The sequence below is a fragment of the Trichomycterus rosablanca genome, chromosome 19, assembly GCF_030014385.1.
Source record: "Trichomycterus rosablanca isolate fTriRos1 chromosome 19, fTriRos1.hap1, whole genome shotgun sequence".
Lineage (NCBI taxonomy): Eukaryota > Metazoa > Chordata > Actinopteri > Siluriformes > Trichomycteridae > Trichomycterus > Trichomycterus rosablanca.
Genome location: NC_086006.1, coordinates 7704535 through 7726204, shown reverse-complemented (window position 1 = coordinate 7726204; position 21670 = coordinate 7704535). Strand labels below are relative to the sequence as shown.

The 21670-nt window shown below is 37.8% G+C and overlaps 1 protein-coding gene across 1 annotated transcript; it reads left to right on the top strand.

Annotated features, from left to right (window-relative positions):
• Positions 1-366: 366 nt before the first annotated feature.
• On the top strand, positions 367-9459 carry LOC134333984 (solute carrier family 2, facilitated glucose transporter member 1-like). The gene is made up of 10 exons (XM_063016160.1): positions 367-431; positions 3848-3943; positions 6070-6230; positions 6318-6558; positions 6753-6915; positions 7012-7199; positions 7606-7710; positions 8596-8697; positions 8845-9048; positions 9151-9459. Exons 1-10 carry the CDS (start codon positions 414-416, stop codon positions 9349-9351), a joined length of 1479 nt encoding a protein of 492 aa, XP_062872230.1. The 5' UTR covers positions 367-413; the 3' UTR covers positions 9352-9459.
• The last annotated feature ends 12211 nt before the right edge of the window (positions 9460-21670 follow it).

The window sequence follows — 21670 nt, the reverse complement described above, 5'->3', positions numbered from 1 at the left end:
AATTATTATACTTCATAAGTGAATGTTATGTTTGGTTATTAAATTCAGTCACTCTCTTCAGATCATGCACTTTTTTGCTTTCATAAATGTGTCCACACTGCAGCTACAGGAGGAGAAACGTGCAGCCAATCACCTCTCTGAACCCTTCACACTCTTCCAATCCAGTCTAAGCCTGGCTAATTATATTAACAGCTTTAATTTCACTACACACTTCACTACTGAGAGAAACAACACAGAGCACCAGCACTTCAACATGGACTGAGGATTCTTTCATTTCTGCATTCTGCTGCTTTTTGAGGTTTTGGCACCAGGTCTTTTATTCAGATTGTATTTAAACTAAGAAAGACTGAGGACTTTTTGATTTACTAAGCAGGAGGAGAAACTGATCTTTCTTATTTTAATGTCTGGTTACGATGGAGTCTAACAGAAAGGTAAACACAGTATATAATATAATCATCACTGTCATCTCACTGTAGTGATGCAGCTGCATCCAGTGCGTCCTACTGCACTGAGTGACATGCACTATTGTTTTGCTTTGACAAACTACCAATTTTATTTAGCAATTCATTGTGTATTACATTTATCTTTTTCATTTTTTTCAATCGTGATAGTGTTTTAATGAGACTTTCTTTGAATAATAGTCCTATTGGAATCACTTCAGTTTTACTACACAGCCTGATAGAATATAAACTGATTGTATTTTTATTGATAGATTGTGTTTACTTTTACAAATGAACATACTTGACTGTTTGGGAGGAGAACTTCCTTGCTGTAATGATTTACCAGTTGTTGTACTGTTTTGAGCTGCTTTTAGAATAATTATGGTAGACTGATGTGATGAGTTTGGATTTACTAGTAAAATTGCAGTAAATTTCTTTTTACTGTGGGCATAGACTGGCACACTGAGAAGTGATCTGTGTGTCAGATAAACTTTTATTACTATAAAACCAACAAGTTTTAAACTTCTGTTTGATTAGGTGACTTGATTTAGGTGAATTATTTGTTTACTCGGCATTGCCACACGCAATTTTATCTACCGTCAACCATATAATAGACGCGCCCTTATATTTATCTTGCGGTCAAATCAAGTTTGTAAAACCTACTGTTATTTTCTTAGGCAACAAAGTGATCTCACTGAAAATAATATTTAGCTAAACTAATATACTTCTATAGGTAGTTATTATTGTTTTATGTTACTGTGGATGTTGATTTTAACCCACACTCATGCAGAACTGCTTTAAATCACACACACTGCTTGATTTTTTGACATAAACTGTCTTTTTCATGTATCACATCATCTCTATAAGGTTTAAGCCAGGTGTTTGACCTGCCACTGTAAATGTTTCTTTTTATTATGTCTTAATTATGCCTCAGGGTACAGCTCAGAGATAGATAAATTTAAATTATTTAGGTCTAATCCAGGTCCATAAATAAAATATTTTGGTAATTTGGTAATCACTTTGTCATTATGGGTGATTAAATATAGTAAAAATATCAATTTAATTCATTCAAAGGGGTCTAAAAACGACTGAATCCCCTGTATATACTTTTAATAGACGTATTTGAATTAGCAGAAAGAGAATTAATGCAGCACGCTTTGGATTCATTTCTGTAACAATTCAACTAGTGTAATTTTTCGATTACTTAATAACCAAAGTTAAATGAATGTACATAGAAATTTAGTGGGTTTCCAAACATGGTTTTATAGGTGTGGCCCAGAGGCATTGCAGGTAGTGTTCTGACCTTGAACCAATATTTCAGGGATAGGTTTCAGACTCGCTTCAACTTTCACCAAGATTAAGCAGTGACGGAAGATGACTGAATAAAGGAGGAGACATAAATATATGGCACATGTACTTACAGACTGGAAACTGGAAATTTCTCAAGATTTTTCAATGGGTTGCGTGATCTTAAATGAAATATTTATAATCACCGTGTCCTTAAAGCCTGGGAGAAAGTATGTGCTGCCCTAGGTTGTTTGGGGGGAGGTAAAGCAAAGTGCTACTAAAGAACATTTCAAGGCTGCCGGTCTGGTCTAAAGAGTGTAGAGAGCGTTGAAGATGGTACACTGTGTGTGTGACCTGTCTTTCATTGTAAGTTGGCATAAAGTTACAGTAGAAATGTCAAGAATGAAAAGTATGTTAAAGTTTACAGTAAGAGTGAAAGAAATCCTGAGCTGTAGGAGCTTGGGGCTAGTGAGATTTCTTTCTAAAATCTATTTTTTTGGCCAAACAGCAGGTTACAAGTGATCAAATTTGATTTGTCTCTTTGCACTTTAGACCTTATTCTTCTGTAACCAACTTGGTTGCTATGGTAACAGTGTAGGATATTACATATAGGTTTGGATATTACATATAATAGGGTGAAGTGAGGTAATTTGGGACACTTTTTGGTAGATTACCAAGAAAGCCACCTGAAACCCCCAGAAAACTACATTTGTTTGTGTTTTTCTAGATTAGGCAGAATGTTTTTTTAGTCAGATCACAATAATCAGATTATAATGAGATCAGGTTTCCCTGTTAACACGGGGCACCTTATTAAGGAACAATATGTAGCTTTGTTTATTGGCAGTGTATTATTCCGTGTAACAATAACATTCTGTTCTGTTGTGCACTCATATAAACTGGGGTTTTATACACTATATGGCCCAAGTTCTGTGGACACCTGATCTTTTTTGCAGCTAGTCTTTAAGAAGACTTCCTACAACATATTAGGGAATACAATTTGGTCAATTTATTTATTTTATTTATTTACACACTTTGGTTACATTCAGGACAGGTAGTTACTAGATACACAAGATTCATCAGTTTAGGTTTTAATGTCAAACACAGTCATGGACAATTTTGTATCTCCAGTTCACCTCACTTGCAACTTGCATGTCTTTGGACTGTGGGAGGAAACCCACGCAGACACTTGGAGAACATGCAAACTCCACACAGAAACTACCCGAATCACTCCACCTGGGAATCAAACCCAGGACCTTTTTGCTGGGCATACCACATTTGCTGGGTGTCCACATACCTTTGGCCAGATAGTGTATGTTGACTAATAATTTGTAATAATATGTACATTGAAGTGGCAGAAAAAACTGGTACAACAGGGTACTGTAGCAGCTGGTGGTAGCTCCATTATGGTATGGGGTTTGTTTAACTGGGGACCATGGGACCTCTGGTACATCTTCAAACATCTCTGACAGGTGAACGCTGAAGAATTACACCTATTCATGTGTTGCATTCATTTGATGAGTTTGGCCTCTTCCAACAGCACAATGCGCCACCACACTATAGTTAGAGGAACACTCATCGGAGTTTGGGGTTTTGTCATTCCCACCTACAAGTCACCAGATCTCAACATTATCAAACACATCTGGGAAGCCATGCAAAGAGCTGGAATGCAGAAATCCTACACCTCGGAATATAACAGAATTGTGGATCGTCGTGCAGTATTGCCTACAGAATATTTCCACACCATATTTCTGCAGTCCTATACTCCCGTGGGGGAACTACCAAGTATTAGACTGGTATATTAGACTATTTCTGGTATTTCAGTCTGGTCAATATCTTGTAGTTCTTATCATTAAAAAGGTTTTGAAGACCATGTTGAAATGTAATTGTTGAAATGGGGTTGAATACAAACTCAATACAAGGCCAAAACCCAAGTGAGGCAGCACAGTGGCCAATAAAATACCGTTACCCATTGATTGCAATTTTCTTAAACAGCCCAGTCAGTCATCATTCATGCATGTCTTATCTTGATCAGCTTTATGGTGCTAACCAATGGATTAAGTATAACAAGCTCAGACATTAAATTACTCAAATCACTTCTCTTCTATTATCTGTTTGTCTAGCCTGTGACACTCCAGCTATTGTTGGCCGTCGGCACAGCAGTGTTCGGCTCCTTTCAGTTCGGCTACAACACCGGAGTCATCAACGCACCTCAGTCGGTGAGTGTAAATTATACTCTATATTCCATTTCACCAATCCCAATGTCAGACAATTGTATTTTAAAATTGTCTTTGGTGGTAATAGTCACGGTTTGTCCTCAAGGTTTTTTCTACATGGTTAACATATATGGTTGCCACCTTTGTCTGACAAAAAACGGGACACTGTCATACATAGAAACTATTTCGTGTGGGCAGTATTGGACCCATTAGAACATACTGCAAAGTATAACTTGGTATGTTGGGTAATTTGAACATGATTCCAATTCACGTTTTTTTTCCCATCATCTTCTCACACTCTTTTTGACTGGCCTGTCAGATTCCGTCCTCCGTCTTGCCAATAATAGAAACATTGCAGTTAGCTATTATTTATCATTCTACAAGGACCCTTGAGCAGCTGATTGCCTGATAAAAAATGTAAAAAGCAACAACAGGATGTAAAAAAACCTCAGAACTCAAGCCCATTGAGAGAGAATCAATTTTCCTGGTACTGAATATTAAAAATAAGGACAATCCCAGGAAAACCGGGACAAGTGGCAACCCTATTAACCCCCTTTTTTTTGTAACAGTGCAAACAAACATTCCTCTCCTATCAGGGTTGTTAAGGTTCTCTAGTAAGAAGCACCACCTAATAATAGACCAGCATTACCCTGGTTAAGAGGTCCTTGTCGGTCAGGATAAAACTCTTCGTCACCCCATTCAGGGAAAATTTCAGACTAGGTACTCCACTCCAGCACTGTACGGCCAGTTACAGTTCAGTTTAGGATTTTGTTTCTTCTTCACATGAATTGTAATTTGTGAATTTGAATTGTATATACAAAGTCAACAAACTCTGTTGGACTGGAGTTGTGCACCACTGCTATAGTCTTTATTTTAATCGATGAGTTCAAAACCAGTAAATCGCTTTAAACATAATCTTATGTAATTGCATTACCCCGGTTAGGGTTGCGGCTGGTCCGGCACCTGTTTTTAACAGTGAGCAAGTGTGTGTAAACCCTGAAGGGATCAGAAACTGTATGTACTGTTGTTTGTGAGGGGCAAACACTTTGTCCATGATGTGCTTGTGCTACATTTTGATTTCACTGCAACAATATTTTACTCATTGTTACTTCCCCTAGGACTTTCATTACAGAGACATGATGTTTTTCTGAAGTGTTTTAGGAACATCTGTACAGGAACAGATGTAACTCCTTTGTAACTGTTCAAGTCAACATTCACTGTGCGTGTGTTAATTAGTTTCATTCTGTCATAGACGGGTCCTTTCTGGTGTCTTACACCCACTGCTGGCTGATAAAATTAAATCATTTTCATTTATACACTTGGAAACCCAATCCGTAATGCCAGGGAATGCCAAATATCGATATTATCCATACAAACGTTGGTATTGGTATCGGATCGATACTAGTGTGATGGGATCAATACTTTAGTTTTACTTTTTTCCCGCCACATTCCAGTGGCGGTTCTAGACCATGTGAGGTGAGGGGGCCAGGCAGGGGCCAGAGGCTATGTAAGAGGGGCCAATTACTTTCTGCCCAAATGTGCATTGTGGGCATTAAGAGGAAACAGTCGATATTTAATAGAATTCAACATTTTATTTATGCAGTTTTCAGTCTAAAAACCCCATAAAACGGTCCGACTGGAAAATGTGTCAAGTATATGAACTCGACTCGTGCAGGTGAAAAACGGCACGATCTGTACTGACTGTGTGAGGGGCGCATGTCAGTTGAGAGGCGTCCTCAGTCAGTGGTGAAGGGTCGAATCAGTATAGAGGACGCATTCAGGGTAATTGGACACGACTAGACTGGGGGATACAAATTGGGGGGGGGGGGGGGGGGGAGAGTCAAGGCCACTGAAATTCCCATGGAACAGCATAGGACGTTTACCAAATGACTGCCACAAAGTTAAAAGCACAATATATTTGATATAATTTATGTTCACAGCATTTTAATCTAAACTTACATTTGGGACCAAATTGAGGGTAAAGGGTCTTGCTCAAAGGCTCAACAGTGGCAAGATGGAAGTGGTCAGTGGAAAGGGTACAAGAAAATGTGTTATTTGCTTTTTATAGCACTGAACAAATGTAGCTTAGCTTCTGGGTGCTATATAATGCTTGGTTGTTTTTTTTATAGATCATTGAGAACTTCTACAACGAAACATGGACTGCTCGCTATTCAGAATCCATCCCTGAAAACTCCCTCACTACGCTCTGGTCCGTCTCTGTCTCCATGTTTTCTGTCGGTGGAATCTTTGGGTCCTTCTCAGTAGGGCTGTTTGTCAATCTTTTGGGAAGGTAGCATTTCAGAAGCATTATTAATTCCTGATGATTTTTTAAAGTGATATATAATACAGATTACTAATTTTATCTGTCTCTATGCAGGAGGAACTCGATGCTCCTGGCTAATATTTTGGTCTTTGTGGCAGCCGCTTTAATGGGCTTCTCTAAGCTAGCTGCATCCTGGGAGTTGCTGATTATTGGCCGGTTAGTTGTAGGACTTTATTCTGGGCTTTCTACAGGGTTTGTGCCCATGTACATTGGTGAAATTGCTCCGACGTCTCTACGTGGGGCATTGGGAACTCTGCATCAACTTGGTATTGTCGTAGGCATCCTAATAGCACAGGTAATAAAATAATTTATCATTAGAAAATATACTTGTTTATTCATTTTTTTAAATGTAAAATTATAAACTATTAGCATATTATATTGTTTAATATAAATTGTACCTTGAACCTGAGCCTACTATCAATTTCATTAAAGCATATATAGCATTTTATTATAATTCTTTCAGATTATTGCTTCTGTCTTTTCATGCAGATTTTTGGCATTGATTCCATCATGGGAAATCGCACAATGTGGCCGGTTCTCCTGGGCTTTACCTGCATTCCAGCTGTGATTCAGTGTGCCCTGCTGCCATTCTGTCCTGAAAGCCCTCGCTTCCTGCTCATTAATCACAATGAGGAAAACAAAGCCAGGAGTGGTGAGCGCTTCTGCTCCACACAATTATTAAAACATGTTTTATTCTATGGATTTTGTATAAGCTGTTGCAAAAATGGTTGTCAAAATGTTATGGCAGTACTGAAAAAGCTGCGGGGTACAGACGACGTGGGAGACGACATTCAGGAGATGAAGGAGGAGAGTCGGCTGATGGCGATGGAAAAGCAGGTGACGATTCCAGAGTTGTTCCGGTCTCCGCTGTACCGCCAGCCTCTCCTGATCGCCGTCATGTTGCAGCTTTCGCAGCAGTTCTCTGGCATCAACGCTGTGAGTTTAAACATGTCCAAACTGTAAATCTCTAAATAAATCTCTAAATTAGAAATACAGCAGTCCTGTTTTTGAACACCCCTTCTAATCACCTGAGCTTATTTGTTTGGGAATATAAATGTTGTACACCACTTAAAGGGGAGAAGTTGTGTTCTAGGTACATTAACACAGCATATAAATACAAACCTACAACTGACAAACCATACGCATACATTTATGTCAAAAGTTTCTCATGTGAACGTTAACTGTAAAGACGAGTCCTCTATTAATAAATAATCATCTAAATATAACAAATTCATGTGAAATGTGTCACCTGTCAGCCTCAGTATCAATATTCAGCAGCAGAACAGTGGATCCCTACTAATTCAGCAGTACATAAAGCATGTGAATCTTTTCTGCATTGCAGGTATTTTACTACTCCACAAGTATATTCAAGAAAGCCGGAGTGTCTCAGCCAGTCTACGCCACAATTGGTGCTGGAGTCGTGAACACAGTATTCACTGTTGTGTCGGTACGTTGTTTTTGTTTTATATTTCACATTTCTGTTATATTTAGTGCAGCTCTAAAAACTCTCAATCAAGTAAAAAACAAGTTCTTTTCCATATCTACATTTGTTACAATGCATATAATTTCCAGTAGCCATACATGAGTATACTGGATTAAAAGGAATGTATAACCATTGGAATGTATTTTATTATATGTATGTCAAGTACATCAGAACTAAAAATCATGACAAATCGATAGGATGTTAAATATTGTGTCCACTAAGTTCTTGAAAAGCACACCACAATAATTTATATTAATTGTTTTTTTTATTTTTTTTATTATTTACTACATGTACATTAAAATGCATTTGATTTATAACAGTCATAAAGCAGTATAAGCCATATAAGTATTTTCAAAAGGCTGCTTTCTTAAAACTGCCATGTTATTTAATAATCACTTAAATCATTTTGTTATTAAATGTTATAATGATTTAGCACAGGATGAACTAGCACACAATTTTAAGTAATGTGTATGTTTTAAGCAATAGAACTGCCTAAAACAAATGACACTTACTGTAAGGATGCAGGTCCAAATACCTTATTTGTTCATCATCAGCTGTGTAAAACATATTAATAAATGTGCATAAATAAATGCAGACTGCACATTGCAAATTATAAATATCCCAGAAATAGATTTATGTGGAGTAAAGTGGCATTTCTGCTGTTACTATACCCCCCTTATTTCCGAACTGATGATTATAGCAGCATTTGTAAAATTTTCACAAAAGATAGTAACACATTATAGCTGGTTTAGTAAAGACAATACCATGGTTTTCAGAACTATTTGAATGGCTTTGAATGTAAAACCTATGTCCCTCGTTAACTGGATGCATTATCTCTGTTCTTTCCAGCTGTTTGTGGTGGAACGAGCAGGGCGAAGATCTTTACACCTCATTGGTCTTGGGGGAATGGCTGTGTCTGCTGTTTGCATGACCGTTGCCATGTCACTGTCTGTAAGTGCACATTTAATTTTCTTAAATACTTACATAGAGCTTAACTATTAACTGTTAACTATTATTTATTTAATTATACTAAATAATAGATTTTAGTTTACTGCCTTGCATTCTTTCAGACTTAAATTTGTACTTAATCCTGTTTAGGGACAAGTCCCCGCCATGTCATATGTAAGCATCGTGGCCATCTTCGTTTTTGTGGCATTCTTTGAAATCGGGCCTGGTCCTATTCCATGGTTTATTGTAGCTGAACTCTTCAGTCAAGGCCCTCGACCCTCTGCTGTTGCTGTGGCTGGTTTTTCCAACTGGACAGCCAATTTCATAGTAGCCATGTGCTTCCAACCTGTAGAGGTACAATGTGAAGACTTGTAATTACTGCTTCTTCATGATTTTATTCCAGTTTCTTTAAAACTAAACAACTTTTTGTATTATTCTTGTGTTTTTCCCTTACAGCAACTGACGGGTCAATACGTCTTCATCATTTTTACCATCTTGCTGGTCATCTTTTTCATCTTCACCTACTTTAAGGTGCCCGAGACTAAAGGACAGACATTTGATGAGATCTCAGCAGGATTCCGGCAGAACGCAGCCTCCGGAGCAGACAAGTACAGTCAAAATGAGCAGAACACTACGGGCTCAGACTCTCAGCTCTGAATTTTACTCCCACGTTGGACCTGTTTATGCCTCAAATGAGATGCTGTAGAATTTGCAGCAATGACCCCTTTCAGATAGATAGCATAGGGGACAATCAGCAAGTATGTGTGTGTAGCTTTCTGCATTATTTTCTCCTCAGCAGTGGCAGTATCACTGTACTAATCACCTGCTAAATGATTTAAGCTGTGCAGGGTGCACTGCTGGCTAACAGTATTCTGTATTTATTCCTGTCCATTAAATACATCTTACTTATATTTATATTAGGGGTGGGACAGTGTACTAATATAGACTAACAAAAGGCAACAGTTTTATTTTAAAGAAAGCCTAACTGTAAATACATCCAACATTTAATTATAGAAAATTTTAAACATCTGCTTCTGCTTTAAACCCTTTCTCCTATGACTTGTAATGTTACTAATAATTCCATTTTAATAATAATTCTAAGATTATAATAATTATTTAGCACACGATGAACTAAACTGGCACTTGCATTGTGTGCGTGTCGAGTGCTGTAATCAACAAAAATGCATAAGAAAGTGTTACTGCTTCTCTATAAATACTAAAATACACAGTTGAGTCACATTATTATGACCACTTCCTACTTTTGATAGCTGCAGCGCATAGCTCATGAAGGAAGTCACATTTCGTAAGCTGGCTTGGTGGGTATTAAAGGTGTGGAAGGCACTCTCGATCGATCTGCGTATGAATCCATCCTTGCAGATCACGTACACCCATACATGCTGATTGTCATTGGTTGGAAGAGCATGCCCAAGACTTTCAGGTACTACCCCCTACGGCCCCCTTATTCCCCAGACTTGAACCCAATTGAGCATCTGTGGGCTCTGTGGATCCGCATGGCTCCAGATACCCGTAGGACCTTATTGAGTCACTCTCAGCCCGTCTAGCTGCTGTCACGCTGCACACAGTGGTTAGTATGTTTTAATTCTTGTTTTAGTTGATGTAAGGTGACCTTGAGTGTCATGAAAGTCGCCAATAAATAAAATGTATTATTATTATTATTATTATTATTATTATTACTCTGGATATTAGCTGGTGGTCATAATAATGTGACTCAACAGTGTGTTACCAAGTAACAGACTGCACATTGGGAGAAAGGTTTTAACAAGCAAAGCATAAAAGCATGATTTAATATTTGTTCTATATTTTATCATTTTGAGCCCTAACATTATTGTGAACCATATTTTAAAAATGGTGGTTCTACAGATGTATTATTGAGCAAATTGCATCAGATGTTATTTTAAACACATAATCTCAACTTTCTAAATTAGTTTTACATGGCAGATCATACTACTGGTGCTAATGTTTTCACTTGCATGTTGTATTTGTTTTTATTAATTAGCCAATTGTCCATGATAAATATATAATACAGCCATACAGCCACTGACAATCAGTATCCACAATATTTAATATCCACATTCTATATATGAGTTAAATGTGTTTGTGAACCTTTTGAAATGCCTGTGTTTCTGCACTAATTACTCATAAAATGTGGTCTGATTTTCCTGAAGTCCTACTAATAGAAACATTTGGAACTAGTAATACCCAATAATATACTTTTTTGTATATGTCATATAGACTGTAACAATTTCCAGTCCAGGTGTGACAAAGTATGTGCATCCCTGTATTTAATAACCAGGTTTTGTTATCTCTGTAACTGGAACACCTTAAACCAGTTAAACCACTTTTTCTACATGTAAAGTACAATTATTTGCAGTTCTTAGGTTAGGCAAAATGTGTTATTGATGATGAAATCCTGGTAATTAGAAAGGTTCACAATCTTTTCATTGTTGTCAAATGATTGCATATTTTTGTATATTTTTCTAAAATCTGGCCCATTTTGCTTTGCCACTATCTGTATGTTATTTCACTGTGGTTTATTTTGTACTTCATTTATTTCTATTTCTTCTCTGTATGAGAAGCCATTAATCCACCTAATTTAATATTTCACAGAGTTAATATATAAAAGACTGTATATCAATATATTTTTGTTAGAATGTTACATATGATAATAGGTGTTTGAGTGCTTTGTACTTGATGATTTGTATGTATGAGTGAATACTGGAGTGTGTATTGCAGCTATTGTTTTCATAATTGTAGCACAATTAGTTTGACTGTAGTAATGCTATATAACAACGTCAGTGTTTGAATAAACTAAGACGTGTGTTTAGTACTGCTAAAACACTGGGCTTAGTGATATGAAATTATCTGACATACTAAAGGACAAAAAGGTATATGGATGGAATATTGAAGAAATGGGGCCAGAGATTAAACAATGTGCCAAGATATGTCAATCTTCTAATAGTTCTTCATTTTTGTAAATTGTCTTCTGTGAGATTCTGTGACTTGCATCACCTAGACTTTTTCACTTTAGAATAACAGCACTAAAATATGAATAGAAAAGCCCTAGCTGAACAAAACCTTGCATGAGTAAAAGCACATCAAGCCACTTTTTATATTCATTTAACAGATGTGACTAAACAAAATTCTGAGAAGTTGTTGATAATAGTAGTTTACCCAAAGGTGGCAGCATTACTCCTCATTACATCTTTGTGGCATCCCCTTGATACCTTGTGACAGCTTAGACAAAATTGCCCACATTAATGAAAAGGGCATAAAGACAACGTTTTAATAATGACAAAATCCTGAATAGTCACTGGTGACACCTGAAGCCTATCCAAGTGGGTAACCCTAGAAAATTGACTAACTACCCTGAAACTGAAAGTAATGCTTTTGTCATTTTAGTTTCAGGCCACATTGCATGAGAAACAGTCATGCAACTGCTGTGAGTATAGGCACATGGGCTCCATATTTAAAAAAATTTAAGTTAATATTTCTCCCGTTTTATCAGAAAGTAAAGACCATGTGTGTACAGACGCTCCTCTCACATCTTATATGAACACCTCACTCCTCCTGCTCTGCTGTGTTTTGTTGTGGTACCGTCACGTTGTTATGTTGTTAAAATCAAACATCAGTACATTGGTAGGCATTGGAAGATTGTGAGTTTTTGAATACTTTGCTTTGTACATACAGAAATAGGGTCAATTTTGTGGAAATAATAGTGTTAACTATAAGTACGTAAAGTACGGACAAACTTTGCGCACTCTACGCAAATGAATCGGAGCATGCGCAGTGAGGCTCTTATTCCGTGTCTTTGTTTAACAGGTACCCGTGTTGTTTACCTCGGATATTAACTCACATCTGTAATGTCTTTCGTATAGTTAGAATACTGCACACCGTGTACAAAAGCAATAAGCCACGAGAGGCCGTGCATTACTGTGATTTTAGCACGGGGATGACGTTTTTGGCACGCGAAGCGGAGTGCCTAAAACTTCTTTCCCCGTGCTAAAATCATAACAGTAATGCACGGTCTCGAGTGGCTTATTGCTTTTATAAAACGGCGGTCAACATAAAATATAATAAATACAACAATGTTTAATTCATAAATGTATTTATTGTGTATAAACTTACAATAAAGCATTCTTCCGCGACGCAAAATAGTTCGATTAACAGTGTTGCTAGGCAACATGAGGGCGAAAATAACTAACTTTTTCTATTCAGTGGCGTATTAATATGGAATGATGTGAGGTGGTCCTAGGTGTGCGTTTGTCGGGGATTTTACAACGGCTTCGAACGCGGCTCAGCCAATCAGATTTTAGGACCGGAACTATCCGTTTTATAAAAGTCTTTTTTGTATATCTTTCATAATAATAATTATTATGGTTCATGAGTTATTTGGGGTTTTAATCAGTATCTCAGCTGTACTAGTTGACTAGGCTAGGTATTGACACATTAACACGGCTGTTCTAACCTTATTACTAGCGATGGGCGGATCGATACTTCAGTTTTACTTTTTCTCCGCGACATTCAGCACGTTTCTCCCGTTTCATAAGAAAGTAGAAACCATGTGTGTACAGACGCTCCTCTCACATCTTACATGCTCACATTACTGCTCCTGATCTGCTGTGTTTTGTTGTCGTACCGTCACGTGACTAAAGGCACCGCGCGAGAGAGAGAGAGAGAGAGAGAGAGAGAGAGAGAGAGGAGCTGTGTGGGTGGGGGGGATATTAATAAGAGGAGTCAGTGTGAGGTCATGACCACGTGTGTCACATTAACACGTGTAAAAATGAGTGAGAATTTCACCTTCACAGGATGTAAATACTTATGGAAAACAAAATTATATACACATAAACACTTTTGTACACACAATATACACACCCTATTGCACAAAAGAACAACAATACAGATCCTACACACATAACATGCATACTATTTTTAACCCAAGATATATTAATGTCAAATGAGCAATATTTTTGCTCGGCTTAGCGATATTGTGAATGACTGCTCAATGCTCAATGTCAGTAATAATAAGTGCATCTAATATTACCAAAAGGCCTAAGAAGTGTGCATACATTATTACTGACTTTACATTTTTCAGTCCTCAGCCGGAAGAGTGTGTGTGTGTGTGTGCAGTGGTATGCCGTCGGTGCCTGGAGTTGTATCCTTTGATCTGGGTTCTAGCCTGATTGTTGATCTCGGCTTCTGTGGAGGGATTAAAATCACGTAAATAGCATGGGAGGATCAATGGCTTCCTGTACAATAGAAGGCTTTATATCTGCTGGAAAAGTCAGGGTCAGGAGATAAATACTGTATCGGCTATGCCAGTGGTTCTCAGACTGTAGTACTTGAAGCTCTAATCATTACATTAGTCATGGTCACACTGGGTCAGGTGTCACTGGGTTACACTACGTACATGACTGAAATTTGTTGTTACCCTGCAATAATAACACTCTGTTCAGGATATAGTACTGCCTTGTTACCAGTGTTCACAGGTTGCTAAAACTAGCTGTTTTTAATCAAAATCAAATGCTCACTAAATACTCACAAATGTATTTTTCAGGGAAAATGATGAAGGAAATTTCAAAACCTGATGGCTTTTGCAATTGCTGGTTGTTGGTCTGCTGGCAAAACAGAATAGATAAAAAAAATAGAGGAGGATTGTAGGGCAACAGAGAAATGGTCCTTTTCATTTTATGCCTTTAAGTGTGGAAGCAGCTTGTCTGTTTACATTCTGTAACCCTATTTACAAAGGTAATTTTTCTATGTCTTATCAGTGTAAAGACTTGATTGACATTGCTGGAAACACCAACCCAGTCATCCTGAGTTTCATTTTGAATGGATTTGTGGCCTCTAAATCTTAATATATCTTCTTATATAAAATTAGGATGAATATTGAGTCATTTGTGGGTCTGTATAATTTAAATGGTTAATCCAGTTTAACAGGGGTAACACAGACAAATAAATGTTCCGAATGTTTACAGAATACTCATTTTAACAGAAGTGCTGTTAGACAAATAAAGTAAGGGACTAGATCTATTATCTGGGGTACTCACTATTTGCTAGTAATCACTAGTTCTTTACAGATGCAAATGGCAGTCCCTGTCCATTACTTTGCTAAAATCTGTAACATAATTTTCCATAATTATGCTTTCCATTTACCAGAGCAAATAGATCCTGAAATGGGAACCTTTCACTGGGCTGTAATTACAGAGCGGTAATTTGAGGATTTTTCCTCATTTCTAGTCCAGGGCTTTTTGTTAGAAATGAAATATGGACAGAAATGAGCATGTTTTATTGAACCAGTGATTTATAGTGATAATTCCAAACACAATCATTATGATCATTTTTAAACAAGTTAAACTCACATCATGATTTTCAAGGAATTAAAAAAGACAGAGTTATAGAATAGGGAGGTTTGGGAGAAAGGACATGACTGAAACTCCTTCCAAATCCTAACTGACTGTCTATAAATATTATCCATCATTCCTGTCTTTTCTCCTTGATGTATCCTTGTACTCACCTTCTCTCCATTCCCTTTACATCTCTTCACATTCTTATTTCCTAAAGTAAGAAGGAGGGAGCTGCCCAACAGCCCAACATTTTATAATCACTTCTTAACCACTGTAGTTGAAGGCCGGGCCTGCACTCACTCACGAATTCCTCTTCCTTACAGACAAGTTCTCCTGATGTCCTGACCTGTCTCATTTCTTAAAATACACACATTAGACTTTATGACATACAATACATTGAAAGTAGGGAAATTGCATGCAAGTTAAACAATATATGGTGAGCAATATGACAGAAGTATCAATGTAAGAAAAACAATGCAATGCCTTTATGCCATGTGCACTCCTTCTCTTGCTTGGCAGGATGAGTCATGGGTCAAACGTGTTAAACTGGTATAATTAAATTAATTATTATTGATGTCATTCTAAAAAGCCTACATTTACAATTACAGCCATTTATTCAATTGGAAAACAAAAAAACAAACAAGCAAAAATGAATGTCTGTTGAAAATCAGGAACACCTATGGAGTTGTTGGCTAGCATGTAAGTTGATAATGTAAATTACAGTTAACCTAGTAAATTAAAAGATAAACTATTCTATGTGGCTAATAACTTTTCAACTTATCATCACCTAAAAATCACTTAAATGTGTTGTTGGGGAAAAATTACTCCAAAGCAGGAACTAACCACATAAAGATAAGATAAGATAAACCTTTATTAGTCCCACAGTGGGGAAATTCGCAGTGTTGCAGCAGCAAAGGAATAGCAGGGCACTCAGTACAAAAAATAGACAAATTAACAGTTTAAAGTAAACAATATATAATATAGACAATTAGCAATAAGAAACTCTGGAAAAAATATTTACAAATATTTACAAATAATTGCACATTTACTCATTTACAAATTGCATCCAGCTTGGCTAACATCCTCCTGTCTCCCACCGCCTGCACTGGGTCTAAGTGGCTCCCCAGGACTGAGCCAGCCCTCTTAATGAGTTTGTCTAGTCTCTTCCTGTCCGCTGTAGAGATGCTGCTGCCCCAACATACCACTCCATAAAACATGGCTGATGCCACCACTGTGTCAAAGAACGTCCTCTGGAGTGCCCCCCGCACTCCAAATGACCGCAGTCTCCTCAGTAGGTAGAGTCTGCTCTGACCTTTTTTATAAAGTGCAGAATTGTTAACTGACCAGTCCAGTTTGTTGTTTAGGTGAACACCCAGGTACTTATAAGAGTCCACTCTCTCAATGTCCATTCCCTGGATGTTCACTGATGGCAGGGGGTGTCTGCACCCACGGAAAAGAGCATGTTCCTTATAAAAATATAATAATAAGGAACATGTGAAAATGGATATTGTGCTTGTTATTTTATTATCTCAAGCAGCTCTGGTACTGGACTAGTAAACAGAAGGTTGCCGGTTCAAGCCCCGCCACCACCAAGTTGCCACTGTTGGGTCCCTGAACAAGGCCCTAAACCCTCAATTGCTCATTGTGTGAATCAAAAGCGTCTGCTGAAAATGTAAATGTAAATGTAAAATTAAACAAATAAAATAATGTGTATATATGAATGAATGCGTGGATAAATGATTAAAACTAGTAAATTACATTTTCAGTGTATCTATATTACTAAAACATGTTCTGTTATAGATGCTAGGTTATTTTTTTTAGGAGATTTAAAACTACCTCAGGCATTATTTCCCGCGTGTGTTTACTGACGGGTGCGCGCGGCGGCGTGGGTCAGTCACGTGCGCGTGCTCGAGCTAGATGCTTGCAGTGAGTGCTGTTAGATGTAAATGCAGTGCTCTGTAGAGCAGATCAGTCAGTATCAGTCAGTCCTGTGCACTGTCTGTGCATTTATATATGAGCTGTTGAAAATTAAATCAGTTTGATACCTTACAGTTAGTTTGCTTGTTTGTTTGCACCAGCACGTTTGTTTGAGGGTTTTGGGTTCCAGTGCAGATGTTCAAAAACAGCACATTCACCAGCGTCTCCGACCATCAGCTGTAAAGTACGACAGGTGAAGAACTCAAGTACACAACAGAGTAAGTCGCGATTTTTCTGTACTTGCACTTTGTTTTCACTTGTTATCTTATTTTTGGTTCTTGATTGTATATTTTTAAGCTTCTCTTAAAATAGAAGGGAACCAGTAGATTATATGCCATGCGCAAAGTAAACACTGGACGCAGCACAAATCTACAAAGGTTTTTTTTCCTTTTGCAATTTCTTCTTTTACATCCCAATCTAGTCATGTCCAGTTCCCCTATTGTAACTTCCTCCACCGCTGATCCACCCCTGCCCTGACTGAGACTATCACATGCACCATCAGCCACTTCTTTTTACCTGCCAGAGGCATAGTCTCACACTATTTCTGAATCATCAATCTTTCATGCAGACAGGCAGTTGCAGCAGCAAAGAGAAACCCATTCAACATCCCACCCTCAGGCACAGCCAGTTGTCCATGTATGTGCCCATGTATGCACAGCTAAGATTGAGTGCTGAGAGAGATCCAGAGGTGGTGGGCTAGCATATCGGACCACTGCACCACCCAAATTATTATTACAAACGTACAAACGTAAATGCCACATTTCCACATTTGCTAAATTAAAATTACACGACAAATGAAGAAAAAAACACCCAAGCCCCTAGATTGCAAGTTATGGTTACAAAATGTATTTGACACTTTTAAATTTACAGATAACAAGGCCCAACTGCAGAGTCTGCTCTACATTTTTGTCTTAAATCTTTGCCCATATGGATGTGTCATTTACTAAATATGTTGTCAAATTCCAGTGATTAATTTTGCATACACCCTGCAAATTAATGGTAATTTAAACAAGTGGACAGATCAGACACCACATAAAAAGCTTTCTAAATGACCAAAATAGTGCATGTCTGGGGCAGCATGGTGGCTCACAGCAAGAATGTCCTGGGTTTGATTCCCAGGTGGAGCGATCTGGGTCCTTTGTGTGTGGGGTTTGCATGTCCTCCCTGTGTACCTATGGGTTTCCACTAGAGCTCCAGTTTCCTCCCACAGTTCAAAGACATGCAATCAGGTTAATTGGAGATACAAAATTGCTCTAGGTATGAGTGTGTGAATGTGTGTATGCCCTGTGATGGACTGGCGACCTGTCACGGGTGTTTCTTATCTTTTGCCTAGTGAATTGCACCGTGACCAGGATGAAGTGGTGGTAAGTTAGACAATGAATGAATGAATGAATACTGCATGCCTCTACAATACCCGTAATTCAACATTCTGAGACAGAATATGCTACAGCCTACAAAATCCACCCTTCCTGTTTTGCAGAACATTTTAAAATCACAGTCAGGCCCATAGGAGTTGTTTAAGGCAAGAGAAGACCTAGTGTGTTTTTGCTTGGTTGAGGTTACTTCGCATGTCCAGAGCATAGGGATTCTCAGTGAGCGGCTTGCCCTAGGCAGGGCTGAAGATGTGCAAGTAGCCTGAGGGCTTGCTGGGTTTGATAGACATAATACCCAGAGTTCCACCTGAGCCCACACATTCATCTACACAGCAGATGAAACTAATATACCATTCAAATCAATTCACCTTGTGTCCATTATCAATTTGTTTAGTAAGCCTCTCTTGCATCTTATCTAACTATGATAAATCATTTGTGGCAGCTGGGTTTCATTGCTGTTTGAAAATTGCAAATTTATTTGACAGCATGTTGTTTGGTTAGATACAGTGCAAAAGAAAACATGACGTATGTGCTGTACTTACAGGGTTTGGATATAGCACTTCTTGTACTTATTTGATCTCAATAGGATAAAACTATGAATAACTTTCAGTATATGGCCAAAAGTATGTGGACTCCCTTTCTGTTTATTGAGTGATGTGTATAGAATCCGTTGTAGTAAATATATTATGTGCTTCCAATATCCCAAGAGTTGGAGTTTAAGCCAACTTTATATTAATGCCTGTGCTTGTGTAAGATCCAAAAGGAGATTTCAACAACTCATGGTCTTGTGGCTTTTTGGCTTTTTTAATCAATTGCTGCTATTTTCTACAAACATAAATTTTCATAATTGTGAGTGGTATTTATTTTAGAACAAAATACAATTGCCCATTGATTTTTGGTTTATTTGTATGTGTTATATCAGATAGCTGAAAAGACAGGATAATACATCATATGGCCAAAAGTATTCGGACCCCTTCTAAATATTAAGTTAAAATATTGTGGCAGTTTGGAAAAAACCCTTTTGTGGAGTTTGGAAATGCCTCTTTACTGTTTCAGCCTGATTGAGCCTTTGTGCATCGTTTAGAACTAGTGTGGAAAAACCCTACTTAACACACCCGTTGAAGAGCCGTTTTTCTTTAGTTCTATCTTGTTGTGCTGTAATAAAATGAAAACAGCGGGAGGATTTGTTGTATCCTTAGGGTTGCTGACTCTGGATGGACTTCCCGCTCACTTTGTGATAACATTGTCCACACTGACTCCTTACCCCACAGGGAGCTTTTCAGTATGGATTAAAGAGCTTCTAGTATTAAACTGTACTGGATGAAGGTGTGTTGGTGTAATTATGCTACACTGTGCTATGGTTCAGGAGCCTAATGCATTATGGATTAGGCATTTAGGTACGGATTGTTTTCTGTCTGTGATACTGTCAAAGCTGATTCAATTATTAGTTTGGTTAATGCATTCCTTTTGAGTACCTCTGTGTTAAATTGTGCTTAAAGTTAAAATTAAATGAAACTTTTAAATGTAGACGTTAAAGAGAAGTTTCTTTTCCATAAAGTAAGGGTTTATGTGGGCAAATGGGGGGTGGGGGGATGGCCAAATGCCTGGAATGGATTTGATACTCACACAGACATTCAGATTCAGTTGCTAATGCAGATCCCACTTAAGTAGACCCGGGTGAGGAAGCTCCCGCCACCAATTTATCAGAAGTAAACCCACTATATCAACCAAAATGAGAAAATATTACCTTGAGAGAAAATGAGAAAAGTTATCATGGATTCATCAAATTTCCTATCAGCAAGAAGATATCCTCACTAAAAATGTAAGAATTACATCATAACCCTTATCAAGGGGGTCCCAGAATTTTCTTAAACACAGGAGGGTCTAAGAGGAAGAAAGGTTAAGAACCACTGCTTTAAGCAGTCATTGGCAATTAATTATGTTTCACTAAAGCCAAACGTATATGCACTGCTTTGAACTTGGCTTGTTTTTGACCACTTGCTTTTTAATGGGCCATCCATTATTATTCTCTCTGTAGGGCAGTTAATGCACTGGCACTGCCTTATCAGTGTTATTAGTAATGGCTACTGTAACTAACCTAAAGAAGCAATACATTTTAGAGAGTACTTTATTGTCAGATATTGTTGTCATTGCATTTACAAAAATAAAAACCACCTGAAGCACTGGTGTAATAATGTTTATTACTGTGTGTTTGTTACTTTTGAAATCAAAACCTATATCGGTCAGCCTTTTACAGCTTAAAACAGCTTTATTGCTTCAGTGTGATTGAGTGTGTACTCACCTCCTGGCTGATTTGGCATGGGTGAGGCTGTTACCCCCTTAATAATGCAGTTATTTCTCCACCATGCTGTTTTTTTCCTGAGCTGTAGTAGAACTGTGTGTCCCTGAACAGATCCACTGTTTCAGACTCGGCTTGACGTGACTGGACTAAATTAGAAGGCTGCTTATAATTGGCTGCTGTTCACCTTCGGTGGGGACCTGAACTGTCAGTCAGGACCTCGTCTGAATTGTAATGCTATGAACATCAGGCTCCCCGTTATCAGTTTTACTTATCATTTTACCTATATTACCTATAATTTGAATTTATTCTGGTTTTATAAGATGAATGAAATGTAATGTCCCAAAATTAACCTGGGAGAAGGAGGTGGAGGTAGGGGGTAAATGAGGTCCTACATGTACAGTTTTTACTTTATCTACTATTTAGTTTAGAATCTTGACTGATTTAAAAGCAAGTTGCTACATTTTTAATACAAACCCCGTTTCCAGAAAAGTTGGGACGCTTTTTAAAAATGCAATAATAACTTAAAACTGTAGTTTGTTAAATTGCCTGAACTTTTATTTAACTGGTTAAAGCACTGACAAACCTTATTGTATTTTGTAAATATAAAACAACAGTAAAATGTGATTCCTGCAACATACTTAAATAAAATTATACAACTAACACTGTTCTGGAAGGTTCCACAATTAGCAGTTTAACTGGTAACAGGTAGAGTCATCAAGATTGAGTATAAAATGAGCATCCATCAAAGGTTAATTCTTTGCTTGGTTAAGTCTTTTGAGTTTGCTAGGTCGTGGTGGGTGCGATCCACTGGGCGAAAGGCAGGAAACACCTCAAACAGGTTGCCAGTTAATCACAGGGCACACACACACACACATTCACACTTGGTGATTTTTAGTAGCTCCAGTTGGCCTGACTGCATGTCTTTGGACCTGTGGGAGGAAACTGAAGCACCCTGAGGA

What these genes read in the sequence shown, in the direction of transcription:
- LOC134333984 (XM_063016160.1), top strand. An exon ending in CAGTATTCACTGTTGTGTCG is followed by an intron (nt 7,711 to 8,595) that starts GTACGTTGTTTT and finishes TGTTCTTTCCAG; the next exon opens with CTGTTTGTGGTGGAACGAGC. An exon ending in CCGTTGCCATGTCACTGTCT is followed by an intron (nt 8,698 to 8,844) that starts GTAAGTGCACAT and finishes AATCCTGTTTAG; the next exon opens with GGACAAGTCCCCGCCATGTC.